Raw genomic sequence first — 16,295 nt, forward strand, 5'->3', positions numbered from 1 at the left:
ACACCAAAAGATCGCATAATCCAATTTAAAAAAATGGAATACAGACCTAAACCGAGAACTTTCAACAGAGGAATCTAAAATGGCTGAAAGACACTTAAGGAAATGTTCAACATCTTTAGTCATCAGAGAAATGCAAATCAAAACAACTCTGAGATTCCATCTTACACCTGTAAGAATGGCCAAGATCAAAAACACTGATAACAACTTATGCTGGAGAGGTTGCTGGGTAAAGGGAACACTTCTGCATTGCTGGTGGAAGTACAAGCTGGTACCATAGTGATTTTTACAGAAAAGAACAACCAGTTGTATTGGACAAATTATGTGGGTCCTGAGACTTGCTTGTTCATTTAATTTAACATTTTCATTGTGATTACTGACTTTGGTGAGGCATTTGGAGAAAGGATGTGAGTGAATATATGAAGTGTGGGTTCAAGAAAAATTCTGAGATGAGGATAGATAACGGAAGAATTTGTGAAAGTAAACAGAACTACTAAGCAGTCGTTGGAGGAGAATCTGTCAAGATCAGGTTTTTGTTTTGTTTCTTTGGGAACAGGGATCATTAACCAAGCAGGTATTTCATACTGATTAAAATGATTTGGCAATAAAAAAATCATTACAAAGGATTTCTTGAATGGTATCTTTAGAGAGAGATAAGATGCAGATTACGCACAGGTAATATGATTTTTTATAGTCTGTATCCTTTTGAAGTTGTTTTTGTTCTTTCAGATAATTTTCTTAATGATCTTAAGTGTATATGGGGGTTTTGCCTACATGTATGTCTGTGCACCTTGTATGTGCCCAGTGTCGATAGAAGCCAGAAGAGGGCATTAGGTCCCCGGAACTAGAGTTCCCGATGGTTGTAAGCATCCCTATAAATGTTGGGGTCTTCTGGAAGGTGCTCTTACCTAAGGCTTCTCTCCAGCCTCTTATTTCACCTCTTTAACTAGAAGAGTTTAATAAAATATCAGACTCGCATCCCATTTGTAATCACACTGAGTTATATTAATTAATGGATTGCTCACAAATCTGTGTCATATTAGGATAAAAAAAAATCAATGTTGCCATAGTTTCTTGAAAAGGTTTGTAGGTCAGAGATGGGCATGAAAGTGCACACTACAGCTAAAGGCTAGCCTGAGTTGTATATTGAGAACCTGTCTCAAAAAACAAGAAAAAAGAAAGGAGTGGAGAGGAGGAGAAAAGAGGGACAATTCTAAGGCGGCCAAACGTCAACACAGATATCAAGACTAAGGTTATTTGTAATTTAATATTAATACAGGAGTTTCTGTATAGCCAAGTTTTTCTAAAAGATTGCATGCATTGAAAAAAAGACTTCACTATGCGAGCACTTTACACATCACACACTCATCATTTCTTGCTTTCTAATAATGTTGAGTCATCAGTTTGGAAAAATTTGGCAAACTTTCCTTACAGTAATTTATTAAATCTGATTTTTTTTAACTGTTCCACTTAACAGTAGTTGAAAGTCTGCCCTCTTGTGGAGTTCTTGGATTACAGATAAAATTTCATATTGTCCAAACATATTTTGTTCCAAGCCTGAGAGCCAACTCTTAATACATTTAAAACAAAAACTTAATTTAGAAAGAAATAAAAAAGTGTCTTTATTTTACCCTTCTAATACCATCCGTCTCTGTTTTAGAAACAGCCTTTTTAAGATAGTCTCAGTTTGGTGGTGCAGATCTTAGAGACAGGCTATTTTATTTGCAGCATTAAAAAATAGTTTTATGTTGGGGGAGGATAGACTAGCAAACCAAACACAGTAGCACTTTTCTTCTATAAAATCTTTTTAATTTTACTTATTTACTTACTTACTTGAGGCAGGGTCTCTTATAGCCCTGTATAGCAGAGGACTTCCTTATCCTAAGTGCTGGTTTACTAGCATGTATTACTACACCCTATTTGTGAAGTACTAGGGATGAACGCTGGAATTCCTGCGTGTTTGGCATTCACCCTTGCAACTGAGACACACCCCAGACTCCACTCTATAAATTTTAATGTTATCATTCTGGGATTTAGTGCTAATTTTTTTCTGATGCAGTTTGTATATATATACTGATATGGTCTTACTTTGTCTAAGTACTCAGTCCTCACTGTATACAACTGCCACTAATTAAGTTCATGTAAAATTGGGAAAGAAAACAAATATCAAGGCAAATTCTTATACTTTTGTTTCTCAGCAAGCAGAACTTCATTTTATAAACTGCTTTTGAAGAATGCAAATCCCAAACTGATTTTCTTAGTGGTTAATTTTTCCTTATATAATAAACTCGGTGATATAAGTATACCCTTCTATGTTATGTATGTACACTTCACTTTACATATTATGATAGAGCTACATGATTTAGGCATATATACACAAACATTCTTAGTATTCCTGGAATGACTCAAGGGAACTTCTAAAATTGAAGCCAATACCCCATAGTAGCTTTGTTTTATTTTATATTTTTCTTACTTAATGGTGGTAATTTGGAATCTTATAGAGGCAGAAATGTTTTAAAGGAAGTAAATTTTCACAGTGGACAAGGGTTGCCGATTGATAACTTTGTTTTTGAGCTAGGATTTGAGGAAAATCCATTCATCCATGTATGAATATAATGTGGAAAAAAATGTTCCTAAATAGCAGATGGGGAAACAGATTCTGAAGTTAGTTCAACTAAAGTGAAATGATTAAGTAGTGCAACATAAGATTTATTTACTTAACTCTGTAGCTTTTGAAGATTTATATTCCACTCATTTCCCAAATGGATTTGAAGCCATTATAAAATTCAATATAATATCAACTAAAGTAATAAAATATATTTGTGTGTGTGTGTGCGCGCGCACGCCCATGTAGGATGTGTATGAAGTCCAGAGGTTGATATGGAGATGTATCATTCAATCACTTCTCCTCTCTTTTTGAAACAGAGTCTTTCAACCTTTGAGCTTGCCGTTTCGACTCTGCTTGGCTCACCAGCTGGCTTTTCCCCAGGATCTACGCATCTATACCTAACCCAGTACTAGGTTCACAGGCAGGCAAGCACCGTACTCACTGAGCCATCTCCCTAGCTCTGAGATATGCTAGTTTTGAACCTTGTCTACCCCTAACAAAAAAAATTTACATTAACAAAGAAGGAAAAGCATCAGTTAAAATAGTCAATATTTATGAAATTTGAGTCAAAGGTGAAAATAATCTTATAATCACCTGGTATAAAGATTTTGAATTACAGCATATCAGACATTTGTATTCTATTTTTGGGCTAGGATCTAATTACTTTTCTCTGAGAACTTAGACAAATGCTTAGCTTTTAAAAGAACTTTTATTCTTTGTACCTTTATTGGCTTTTTTATTTTTGTTTTTGGACATAACAATGTAGATAGATCCTTGTATCTGTAAACAGAGATTGTGCTTTTTTTTCCCAGCCGCCCAGACCTGAATAATCACATACAAACTTTATTAATTATAACACTGCTTGACTGATGGCTCAGGCATATTTCTTGCTAGCTCTTACGTCTTAAATTGACCCATTTCTATTAATATATGTATTGACACATGGCCATGTGTTACCTCGTTTTCTACGTGTCTTGTTTCCTTGGCAGCTGGCTGGCATCTGCTTGACTCTGCCTACTTTTTCTCTCTATCTCTGTTTAGATTTTCCACCTGGCTTTATTCTGCTAAGCCATTGGCCAAAAAGTTTTATTCATCAATCCATAAAAAACAACACATATAAGGGAAGGACATCCCACATCATGTGTCCCTGGTTTATAATCTTTTTATGTGCCAGGAATATGAACCTGGTTTAGAAACACTTGAATTCAGACTCCTTGTGGTACTCATAGGTGTGTGACCCTAGCACTCGGTAGGCTGAAGTAGAAAGATCGTGAATTCAAGGCCTGGTCTATTTAAGGAGATCCTACCTTCAAAATAAACAATTAAACATAAAAGAAATGGAAAACACCCAAGTTCAAATCTTATCTCTGCTTTCTACCCATGTAGCTACAAACTGCTCAGGTCCTAAGACTTAAAATTTTAATCAGGGAAGTAATAACAATCATTATAATCACTTTCTTATTACATAGTTAGTAAAGATTGCATGTGTGTTAGTAAAGATTGCGTGTGTGTGTGTGCACATGTGCCTGACAGGAAAAAGTGCTTAAAAACAAATGTCCTACTACAAAGTTACCCTCCTCTTGCTCCTATTTTTTATCCAAAATGCTTAGTATCAGAACTATTGCAGATTTTTGTACTTGGGTATGGTATTTGTTTTGTTTTGTTGTTGTTTTTGTTTTGTTTTAATTTGGGAATATTTGTATACACATAGGTATCTTGAGAATGAGACCAAATCTAATGATAAAACTCATTCCAGCCAAGCAGTGGTGACACACGCCTTTAATCCCAGCGCTCCGGAGGCAAAAGCAGAGAGATCTCTATGGGTTCGAGGCCAGCCTGGTCTATAAGAGTTAGTTTCAGGACTGGCTCCAAAACTACAGAGAAACCCTGCCTTGAACTGCTTCCCCCCCAAAAAACTTGTTTGTTTAATAAATGAAGCCTGAAGGTAATTTTTTTAAACAGTCTATGCTTACTGTAAAAGGTAATTTTTAAGTCTCGTTTCTTGTATAATTGTACCTATTTACTCTGTGTGCCAAGTATGTGTACCATGGCGCATGTGAGGAGGTAAGAAAGCTATGTGGAGTTAGTTCTAGGCTGCCTGTACGTAGGATCAATCTCAGGTTGCCTCAGGCTCCGCAAGCTATGTTCCTAGCCCAGATATGCCCATGTTACACCTCACTGTCACATGATGTCTGTCAGTTACGGAATTTTCCCCTTGTGGCATCTTGTCAGTGCTGAAAGCTCCAGTTGTTGAAACATTCTATATTTTTATCCTGTGTCATTTTAACAGTTATTCTATGTAATATATGGATTCTTCCTGAACTATTTCTGGTTTGGGGAGGTAAGGGGTAGTAATTTTTGTGCGGCTGGCATTGATTGTACCAGGGCTTTGGGCGGGTGAGTCAATGACTCCCATTGAGCTACATTCTATAGCACAGCTGTAATTCTCACTATTTTTATCCTTATCAGCTTCCTACCTTTGAAAATTGCAGTTAAATATTACACAGACATTTATCCTAGATTATCTAAATCCAGACGTGGACCATTGTTGCTAATACTGTTGTGTTCTCACAGAACCTTTTGCTTTCTCTCTCTCACTACTACCCCATCTTTCTTTTGATTATTTTATTACTCCTAAGTGAAATCTTGAGTTTGTTTATAGTAAGGATATGGGAACTCCTTCAACTTTATATGATAAACTCTTGCAGGCATTTCTTCTCTGTCCATATGCACTGGTCAACCTGTTTATAAATACATCTTGTATATTCTATCTAGTATTCTTTAACATGTGCTACAATCCCTTTTGTTTGCCTAGCATATAGTATCTGTGACACAAAACTGACATTGGGTACATCATCATGAAGAACCAAATAGTGTAGAAATGTTTGTTATATTGGATGCCATGCATAGGTTTTTGTGAACTACTGACCAAATCTAACTTTTAACTGCCCATTTAACAATATTAGAAAAAGAATGCACCATATTTGTGTGTGTATATATTTGTGTGTATATATATGTATATCTATAAATATAGTCTGAGATAACATAAGAAGCAAAGCACAGAAAAGTATATAGTAAGTTGCAGTACAGTTTTAATCGAAACTTGCTACATTCCAAGCACAAACCTAAATCCTTTACATCTTTGCATGTATTAATTCAGCTCATCGTTGTAACAAAATTAGAAATAATAATTACTTGTCTCTTACAGAGATAAGCAATTGAGGTACAGAAATATTAAATAATTTGTCTGTGGTTGCCTAGTGGAAGAGCTTAAATAGACCAGTTTTTTTTCTTTGATTATATATTGTGATATTGTTGTTTATACATTTTAGTTATGTAAAATGTCCATGTGTCTGATAGGCTAGATCTCAGACAAATTCTTACCTTCTCTGTATACCAGGTTACTCATCAAAGATTAGATGAAAGTACACTTAAGTGTTTTAAAGCAACTTTATAATATAGTAGCTGCTTTTGATAAACATCAGTTATCTTTTCTGCCCATTTTTTACTGCTAAAATGCTTTATAATGTGTTTATATGGGCACATATGTTTTGAGCCATATATATGATCAGTTCTTTAGGGCATATTCTTATGTACAGGGGCATGCAAGTGTGGGTTCTTGTATGTGTGAGTGTACATTTGTGCACATATGAAGGTCAGAAGACAACCTAAGTTGTCTTTTCTTTTTTTGAAACAGGGTCTCAATATGTAACCATGGTTAGCCTGGAAATCATTGTGTAAATCAGGCTGGCCTCAAACTAACTGGGATCCCCCTGCCTCTTCTAAGTGCCAGGATGGTGTTCTACCTCTCAGATTCACTGGGATTCCCCTGCCTCTGCCTTCAAAGTGCTGGGATAGTGTTCCACCTCACTCAGGCCAACTTTTTTTTCCTTAGAATTTCTTGTTGCCCATCTAGGATATGTTGACTGGCCTGTTAGTCCTAGAAATACACCCATCTCTATCTCCTCAGCATTGATACAAGTCTACCCTACCATACCAGACTTTTAAAAATTGTTTGTGGTGGTGGGTTGGAGTGGAATAAGTATATATGCATATGTGTCTGTGAAGCCAGAAAAGAGTAGACTACTATGGAGTTAGAGTGAGTCCCCCAATGTGGGTGTTTGGAAGGTCCCATGGAAGAGCAGCAAATGCTCTTAACAGCTGAGCATGTTTCTAGCACTCTACAATATGTGTGCTGGTTTTTACACAAGTGCTGAGGTTATTTTCAAGTCCTTATGATTGTGCTGCAGGCTTTACAGACTGGGTTATCTCCCACCCATGTTCAAGATACTTTCTTTTATTATTATTACTATAAAAAATACCAATCCAAATTCCCACTCCCTCAACATCCTCCCACCCCACCCCCTTCAATTCTAAGAGAGGGCAATGCACCCTGCCCTGTGGAAAGTTCAAAGCCCTTTATCTAAGTTGAGCAAGGTATACATCCAAAGAGAATAGGATCCCAAAAACCTGTACATGCAGTAGAGACATCCCAGTGTCACTATCAGTGGTGCTTCAGTCTGCCCCAACTGTCAACCACATTCAGAGTAACTAGTTTGATCCCATGTTCATTCACTCCCAGTCCAGTTGGAGTTGGTGAGCTCCTATAGCTCAGGCAAACTGTCTCAGTGGATGAACCCCTCATGGTCTTGACTTCCTTGCTCATACTCTCACTCCTTCTACTCTTCAACTGGACCTTGGGAGCTCACTCCAGTGCTCCAATGTGGGTCTTTGCCTCTGTTTCCACCAGTTGTTGGATGAAGGTTCTATGGTGATATTTAAGATAAACATCAGTCTGACTACATGGCAAAGCCAGTTCAGACACCCTCTCCTCTGTTGCTTAGGGTCTTATCTGGGGGTCATCCTTGTGGATTCCTGGGCATTTTTCTAGAATTTCTTGCTAACCCCATAATGGTTCCCTCAATCAAGATATCTTTCCTTGCTCTCATATCTGTCCTTCCTCCATCTCGACTATCTCATTCTCTCAAGTTCCCCTCAACCCTCCCCTTCTCCCCTTTCTTCTACCCTCTGCCCCCATTCTCCCAAATTTTGTCAGGCAATCTTGTCTGTTTCTAATTTACAGGTGGATCTATATATGTTTTTCTTCGGGTTCATCTTATTTCTTAACTTCTCTTGGTTCATGAACTATAGACTCAATGACCTTTGTTTATGGGTAGTATCCTTTTATGAGTGAGTATGTACCATATTCGTTTTTTTGGGTCTGGGTTACCTAACTCAGGAGAGTGTTTTCTAATTCCATCCATTTGCATGCAAAATTCAAGATGTCATCGTTTTTTACCGCTGAGTAGTGCTTTAATGTGTAGATGTGCCACACTTTCTTTATCCATTCTTCAGTTGAGGGGCTTCTAGGTTGTTTCCAGGTTCTGGTGATTACAGATAATGCTGCTATGAACATAGTTGAACAAATGTTTTTGTAGCATGATTGAGCACCTTTTGGGTATATTCCCAAGAGTGGTATTCTGGATCCTGAGGTAGGTTGATTCCTAGTTTTCTGAGAAACCGCCACACTGATTTCCTATGAGGTTGCACAAGTTTGCATTCCTGCCAGCAATGGATGAGTGTTCCCCTTACTCCACATCCTCTCCAGCATAGGCTATCATTAGTGTTTTTGATCTTAGCCATTCTGACAAGTGTAAGATGGTATCTCAAAGTTGTTTTAATTTACATTTTCCCTGATAGCTAAGGAAGTTGAACATGTCCTTAAGTATCTTTTAGCCATTTGAAATTCTTCTATTGAGAATTCTCTGTTTAGTTCAGTACACCATTTTTTAATTAGGTTATTTAGAATTTTAATGTCTAATTTCTTGAGTTCTTTATATATTTTGGAGATCAGACCTTTGTGTGATTTGGGGTTGGTGAAGATCTTTTCCCATTCAGTAGACTGCCTTTTTGTCTTATTGACTGTGTCCTTTGCTTTACAGTAGCTTCTCAGTTTCAGGAGGTCCCATTTATTTATTGTTGCTCTTATTGCCTGTGCTACTAGGGTTATATTTAGGAAGTTGTCTCCTCTGTCCATGCATTGAAGGCTACTTCTCACTTTCTCTTCTGTCAGGTTCAGTGTGGTCAGATTTATATTGAGGTCTTTAATCCGTTTGGACTTGAGTTTTGTGATGGCAATAGATATGGATCTATTTTCATTCTTCTACAGGTTGACATCCAGTTATGCCAGCACCATTTGTTGAAGATGCTTTCTTTTTCCACTGTATAATTTTAGCTCCTTTGTCAAAAATCAGGTGTTCATAATGTGTGGATTACTATCTGGGTCTTCCATTCGATTCTATTGGTCAACATCTCTGTTTTTATGCCAATACCAAGCTGTTTCCATTACTGTAGCTCTGGAATAGAGCTTGATGTCAGGATGGTAATGCCTCCGGAAGATCCTTTATTGTATAGGATTGTTTTCATCATGATCAAGTAGTCTTCATCCTAGAGATGCAGGGCTGGTTCAGCATACAAAAATCTATCAATGTAATCTATCATATAAATAAACTGAAAGAAAAAACATATTATCATTTCATTAGATGCTGAAAAAGCATTTGACAAAATTCAACACCCTTCATGATAAAGGTCTTGGAGAGATTAGGGATACAAAGGTCATATCTAAATATAATAAAGGCAATATACAGCAAGCCGACAGCTAACATCAAATTAAATGGAAAGAAACTCAAAGCGATTCCACTAAAATGAGGAACAAGACAACAAGGCTGTCCACTCTTGCACATAGTTCTTTAAGTTTTAGCAATAGCAATAAGACAACATAAGGAGATCAAGGGGATTAAAATTGGAAAGGAAGAAGTCAAACTTTTGTTATTTGTAGATGGTATGATGGTATACATAAGTGACCCAAAAAATTCTACCAGATCCTACAGTTGATAAATACCTTCAGTGATGTGGCAGGATACAAGATCAACTCAAAAAAATTAGTAGCCCTCCTATACACAAAGGATAAAGAAGCAGAGAGGGAAATCAGAGAAACATCACCTTTCAGAATAGCCACAAATCAAATAAAATATCTTGGGTAACACTAACTAAAGAAGTGAAAGACCTATTTGACAAGAACTTTAAGTCTTTGAAGAAAGAAATTGAAGAAGATACCAGAAAATGGAAAGATCTCCATGGATAGGAAGGATCATCATAGTAAAAATGGCAGTCTTACTGAAGACAATCTATAGATTCAATGCAATCCCCATTAAAATTCCAACACAATTCTTCACAGTCCTTGAGAGAACAATAATCAGCTTCATATGGAAAAACAGAAAACCCAGGCTAGCCAAGATACTTTCTAAAAGTGAAATTCTTGAGACAAGATTACATGTGCATTACAGTTTGCTGTAAGATACAAAGTCTTCCACAAAATCTGCCAGCAGATATTCTATTGCAGACCCATACCAATTTGAATATTATTATAATTTTTGCCACTTGTTTTATTTGCATTTATTTTCCTTGCATGAAGGAATCATAAAATTTGAAGGGAAATTAATGAATTTTTTTTAAAAGGAGTTTCTCCCCCCCACCAAAAAAAAAAAAATCCTTGGCAAGTACTTACAGGTTCTTCAGACTCATTATAGTAAACTAAATTGAAGTAGTATCTTGTAACTAAGCAATCTTTCATTAAACCACAAGCCATTCTTAAGATCTTTATTACTTAGTATAATTTGTTGATTTATTTATTAGTATCATAATGGACATTTTGCTTTTGTATTAACATTATTTATTTCTGTTGTCATATAAATAATTTTTGTTAGAAAGTGACAAGTCTATGAAAAAAATAGCATTCCCAGGTAAGAGCACTGGCTGCTCTTTCTAGTAGAAAGTAGTATTTCTACAGATTACTCTTAATAAGTATAGTGAAATTTCTAAGTATTTCTACCAATTTATACTCTTCATACTCTTGGATTCCTGTGAAATTAATATAGTTGAGTGATGCGGTTGTTTGTTTGTTTGTTTTTCAACACAGGGTTTCTATGTGTAACAGCTCTAGCAGTCCTGGAACTAGCTTTGTAGACCAGGCTGGTAGCATATTCTTTGATTGTGGTATATATAGATGACTTGTTGAATAGATTGAACAAATAGAAGCTGAGATTTTTAGTTTTTAAATGATTAAGCATCCTTATATTAGTCATATATTTGACATAGTTCCACAAATAATATGTGGTTTTCTTTTGTGTGTGTGTTGCAGAGTTTGGGAAATGGAAAGTAATGACAGCTGGCACCTGAACTAAGTACTTTCCTAGGCAACACCATTCCAGAACTTCAGGATGAATGGGGATATGCCCCATGTCCCCATAACTACTCTTGCGGGGATCGCTAGTCTCACAGACCGTAAGTTTGGATAATTTATCTAATTTAAGTTTTGTTGTTTGCGAACATTCAGTTTTAGAGACACTTGAAATTATCTTTAATGTTGTAAAGAACGGAAAAACAAATAATATATTTTGTTGTTGTACCTGTGGGAGTAGCAAAATTAATATTGCTATCTAATACATAAATTAATTTCTGTTTCCTAAAGACTTTTAAAACATGACACAAAACTTCAAGAAATGCCAAAACTAAAGAAATGTGTTGACAAATAAGAATAAGTACTTTTTTAGAAAACATTTATAAAAACAGCACCTGAAATTGCTCTCCAACAATGAGAACTTGAGAGCCCATCTTACCTAAATTCTAGTGGTACCGGGTTTTGAATATCATGTTGCCTATTGGTGAGAGCAGTATGATAATTACACTATGGAGTTGGTTTGAAATTACCCCAAAGGCATGATACCTGATATTTTAGTTGGAATTTTTTAACCTTTAGCCAAATTAACAAATCCTCATTAAATGTGCTAACATTAAATAGTATAATTTAAGCTGCAAAATATTTATTTTTGTTTGTTTGCTATTTAGAGTAGAGTAGAAAAAAGAACTGTTTAAGAATTTATGGCAGGAATTTTTATTGTTCTTTAGGAATGTTGTACTCTGAATATTCTACTGTGAGCTATTTGTTTTTGTCTATTCTTAAGCTTTTAAAACTATATTGCATATCAGTGTACTATAGAGTCAGGTAGTGTTCTTGGTTTATTTGTCTTGAGAGTGCTACTAATCTGATCCATCTTATAGATAAGTTACCTTCCAACCTTATGTCTCAAAGTTGTGTTTTATTTAGTTCATTCAAGTTTCTAAATGAAAATTAGCCATGACTACAAAGAAGCTAAGTAATTTCTAGTACTGTGGTTTGCAGTGGCCTGTGGTGTTTTGAGAGGGCTGATTTCTTGGGTTAATTGAGATTTTTTTCAGAGTGAAGAGTAATGTTTTTCAGTCATTTGTTACATTGATACTTATAACTTATTTTTAGTCCTAAAATTTATATAAGCACACATATGTATAGAAAGACTTCTTATAGTCAGTCAATTTCTAATAATCTGCTTTTCCCTTGAATAGTCCTGAACCAGCTGCCTCTTCCATCTCCTTTACCTGCAACAACTACAAAGAGCCTCCTCTTTAACTCACGAATAGCAGAAGAGGTGAACTGCCTTTTGGCCTGTAGGGATGACAGTTTGGTTTCACAGCTTGTCCATAGTCTCAACCAGGTATCAACAGATCACATGTAAGTACAATCAATTTTATATCTAAAAGTAAAAAGTTTTTGTCTTGCTAAGAAAAATCAGCATTCCTTTTTAAGTAATTTCCCAAGCATTCAAATTCATATTGGGGTGGGGAGGGAGGTTGTTGTTTGTGGTGGGTCTCGTGTGTCCCAGACTGGCCTTGAATTTGCCGTGCAGCTGATGTTCTGCTACCTTTTCTTGAGTATTTCACGTGCCACCATGCTCGGCTTATGTGGTGCTGGGACTCAGTTCCAGGGTCTCATATATGATAGGTATGCACTGATGGTAAAGTTATATCCACAACCTACCATTGGTTTTTGAGACAGCTTCACCTTAAAACCCAGTCTGACCTTGGACCAACTGTCCTTTTCTTGCCAACCTTGCAAGGATTAGAATATGTCTGAGTTATCATGCAAGTTCATACATTGTTTTTAATGTCAGTACCCGGCCAGGAGTGGTGGTTTATGCCGTTAATCCTAGCATCCAGAGACAGAGGCAGGCAGATCTCTATGAGTCTTAGGCCAGCCTGGTCTACATAACAAATTTCAGGCCAGTCAGGGCTACCTAGTGAAACCCTGTCTCTAAAAAGGAAGAAAAGAAAATGTCAGTAGCCAAGCGAGATTATAGCCAATTTTGAAGAGACATTAAAGAGATTTAGGTAGGCCATAGTTGATTTGTGACAGTAGTTTTGACCCACACCCATTGATGCAGATCTTTTCAACTTATGGAAATGATACTGATAACATCTGCATAAAGATTTAAATGTGCTCATAAAACTTATCTTCCCTTTTCTCATAGTATTGGAGCAATCTAGTAAATTTCTAGACACTGGAATACAATGCTGAGTATAATTAACTCCTTGGGAAGTAAAATGTTTCTTTTCCTTGGAACTGACTACAGCATTTCAACATAAGTATGTGTTTTCATGTAGTAGACTTTTAAAAATAAAATTGAGCTAAACAATGAGGGTGTACTTAATATGTTTTTCAATCCAAAAGTAATGCATACTTTACAAGCTAAACAGCACAGAATGTATTTAACAGTAACATCTGGGTGCAGAGAGAGGACTCAGAGACTAAAGTAAATGTCACTCAAACCTGATAGGACCTAAGTTCCGTCCCCAGAATAGACATGAAGGTAAAAGTAGAGATCTACCAGCCCTGTATGTGTGTCATGACATGCACATACCTGTACATGCACACATATAATAACAAGCTTTTCTCAAGTAACGTCTGTCACTTTCATACCATTATAACCTACTATTAAATAGTATTCATATAAACTTCCATTCATAATTAATTTTTCAAGTTTAAAGATTTATTATTTAGGGAAAAGATGAAGCATATTAGATGCAGTACATATTTGAGGGACAATTTCCAAGTTGACTAGTTGAACTTCTTATTAAATTTGACTTTTCTGGTGAAGAAACTAAGAAATGGCTGCTTAGAAACCAGAAGGAACTATAATGTTTATGTTTTAATTACTCTAGAAATTCCATTGTCTAGATATTACACAGTTGCTTATGCCTATACATACTCTGCAGTGGTTTCTGAATATTTAAAGAGGTAAGGGAAAGGCATGTAAAAAAATTAGGATTTATTATATAGGAAGTTTCTTTAAGATTATTCCCAGGAATTTATTGAGTCTCTGTTGGGTGCCATATTTTAGGTCATTATTGTTGGATCCAATGAGTTTCTGTGTTTGCCCATGTATGTGCCAGGGTGTGTGAGTTTGTGGAGGTCAAAGGACAACTTTCAGAGATCAGTTCTCTACTTCTACCAAGTTGAAGCAGGGTATAGAGCAGTGGTAATATAGAAAACAAAATAGAGTCCATTGCCATTCCTTCATGAACACACTCAATGCCCACTGAGCTCAGAAACTAAGCAGGGTTGGGCTTAGTATTAGAATGGAAAAAAAAATTTGAAGACACTGTTTCCAAACAGTCACTGTCTTATTTGCCAATTACTGAGATGTTTTCTGAGAATAGCTACTGTGTTTATTTTTATCACTTGTTTGGTTCTGCCTCGTACTATGACTTTATTTGAAAAACCAGTATAAGATAGAAAAATCACATAACCTGTATGTTAACCTTCTCTTAATCAGTGTTGTAACATTGGTTATTTTATTGAGAGAACAGTTCCAAGAAAGTCGCATTCTTTTCATGTTCAGACGTAAGGGAGAGTCAAAATATTCTAAGTCCAGCCGGGCAGTGGTGGTGCACATGCCTTTAATCCCAGCAGTTGGGAGGCAGAGACAGGCGACTCTCTGTGAGTTTGAAGCCAGCCTGGTCTACAAGAGCGAGTTCCAGGACAGCCAGCCAGGACTGATACATAGAAAAAGCCTGTCTCAAAAACCAAACCAAAGAAAACAAATATTCCAAGTTCAAATAGTAGTTTCTTAACATTGTCAACACTTCTGTATCTGTTAATTATTAATATGTAATAGACCCTGCTTTTCTTTCTTAAAATTGACATGAAAATTCAAATAATCGTGTTGTTTTGTAAGATTATGGTTTCAGTTTCCCTTTCCCATGCCCTAGAAAAATGAAGTGGGGTTGTTGTCTATAGTCACTCCTCTCTGTTGTTTTTGATAATTTCCTTTCTTCTGGGAAAATATATGCCTTGGGCCTACTGAAGTATATGATTTTATTCTATAAGTCTTCTTAAGAAATTAATCATGCTTATAATTTTTTTTTCAATGCCAGAGAACTGAAAGATAACCTTGGGAGCGATGACCCAGAAGGTGATATACCAGTCTTGTTGCAGGCCGTCCTGGCAAGGAGTCCAAATGTCTTCAGGGAGAAAAGCATGCAGAACAGATATGTACAAAGTGGTGAGGTTCTTTTTTTATAGTGCATGTTTGTGAATACTGTATCAGAACTTGTTTTACACATGATTAAATTCAAGTGTCTTTAACTAGCTGGCTTTTCACCTACAAATGTCTGTGTATATTTTGCATCAAGACAAGAGCGAGAAGGAAACTTAGTAATTAGTCCTGTGGTTTAATACGTAATTAAATTCCTTGGAAATTAAAATTTTGAGGTTTTTTGTTTTAAGGTATCTTGAAATGTATTTATTAAGTGAACTTTAGAAATTTTGCTTTTAGAAAATTAGAAAGTTTGAAAGAAATCTTTCAGTAATGAAAATATATGAAAACATTTGAGCATATGTTTTATAGATATATTGTTATTTTTAGTAACAGTGATCTATGAATTGACATAATACTCATTTTGCCTTACCAGTAAAACTCAGTTAATATTGTTAGTAACAAAGCTTTTATTTATTCTAAGTATTATAAGGCAGGTTTTTTTTGTTTTTTTTTTTTTTTTTTGAGACAGGGTTTCTCTGTGGCTTTGGAGCCTGTCCTGGAACTAGCTCTTGTAGACCAGGCTGGTCTCGAACTCCCAGAGATACGCCTGCCTCTGCCTCCCGAGTGCTGGGATTAAAGGCGTGCGCCACCATCGCCCGGCCAAGGCAGGTTAAATTTTAATATCTATCACAGATATCATTATTATGTATTTAACTATACCTAAAAGCTAAAAAAACATTGTCTTCTAGAATTTAGCTGTGTTTAGCAAATCCAAGTTTATCCTCGACTCTCAAGGTTAAACTAGGAATAGTTTAGGCAATTCTGAAAGGTCCAAGTTATAGCTAATTGGTTCACTTTTTAAAAAATACCATCAGATTCATTCTAGCTTACTTTTCAGCAATGTCTCCATGCAGATTTCTATTATGTTTCTTAGTTCTTTTTTGTATATGAATATTTTTAAATAATACTGTTTTATTTTGTTTATATTTTTCTATGTGAATTGAATTTTTTGTTTGTTTTGTTAAAGCAATTAACATTTCCTACCTATTCCTCACAACTCAGTTATGCTCCTCTTATCTCTCAGTTGAAAACAGATATACAGAGCATGGCTGTGGATTAACCAGATCCATTAAACAGTGATGAAAGGAAATAAAGCTATGCATTCTGAAAGTGCTGGGGCTAAAGGAGAATATAAAGTTAGTGTTGATTTTAAAAAAAATAGAAAACTGTAGCATGATTAATAAAATCTCAGAAACAGATATTGGGGTTTATCCTGA

General features: G+C 35.9%; 1 protein-coding gene across 2 annotated transcripts in view; it reads left to right on the top strand.

The window, feature by feature from the left end:
* The window catches only part of Nipbl (NIPBL cohesin loading factor), a 155,818-nt gene that overhangs the window by 50,081 nt on the left and 89,442 nt on the right, over positions 1-16,295 (top strand). For both annotated transcript variants that reach the window (XM_057789441.1, XM_057789442.1), the window contains exons 2-4: positions 10,806-10,948; positions 12,047-12,212; positions 14,915-15,042. In XM_057789441.1, the coding sequence (XP_057645424.1) occupies positions 10,885-10,948; positions 12,047-12,212; positions 14,915-15,042 (358 nt within the window). In that variant the 5' untranslated portion in view covers positions 10,806-10,884. The remainder of the gene's footprint in view (positions 1-10,805; positions 10,949-12,046; positions 12,213-14,914; positions 15,043-16,295) is intronic.

Source organism: Chionomys nivalis, chromosome 15 (genome assembly GCF_950005125.1).
Source record: "Chionomys nivalis chromosome 15, mChiNiv1.1, whole genome shotgun sequence".
Classification (NCBI taxonomy): Eukaryota; Metazoa; Chordata; class Mammalia; order Rodentia; family Cricetidae; genus Chionomys; species Chionomys nivalis.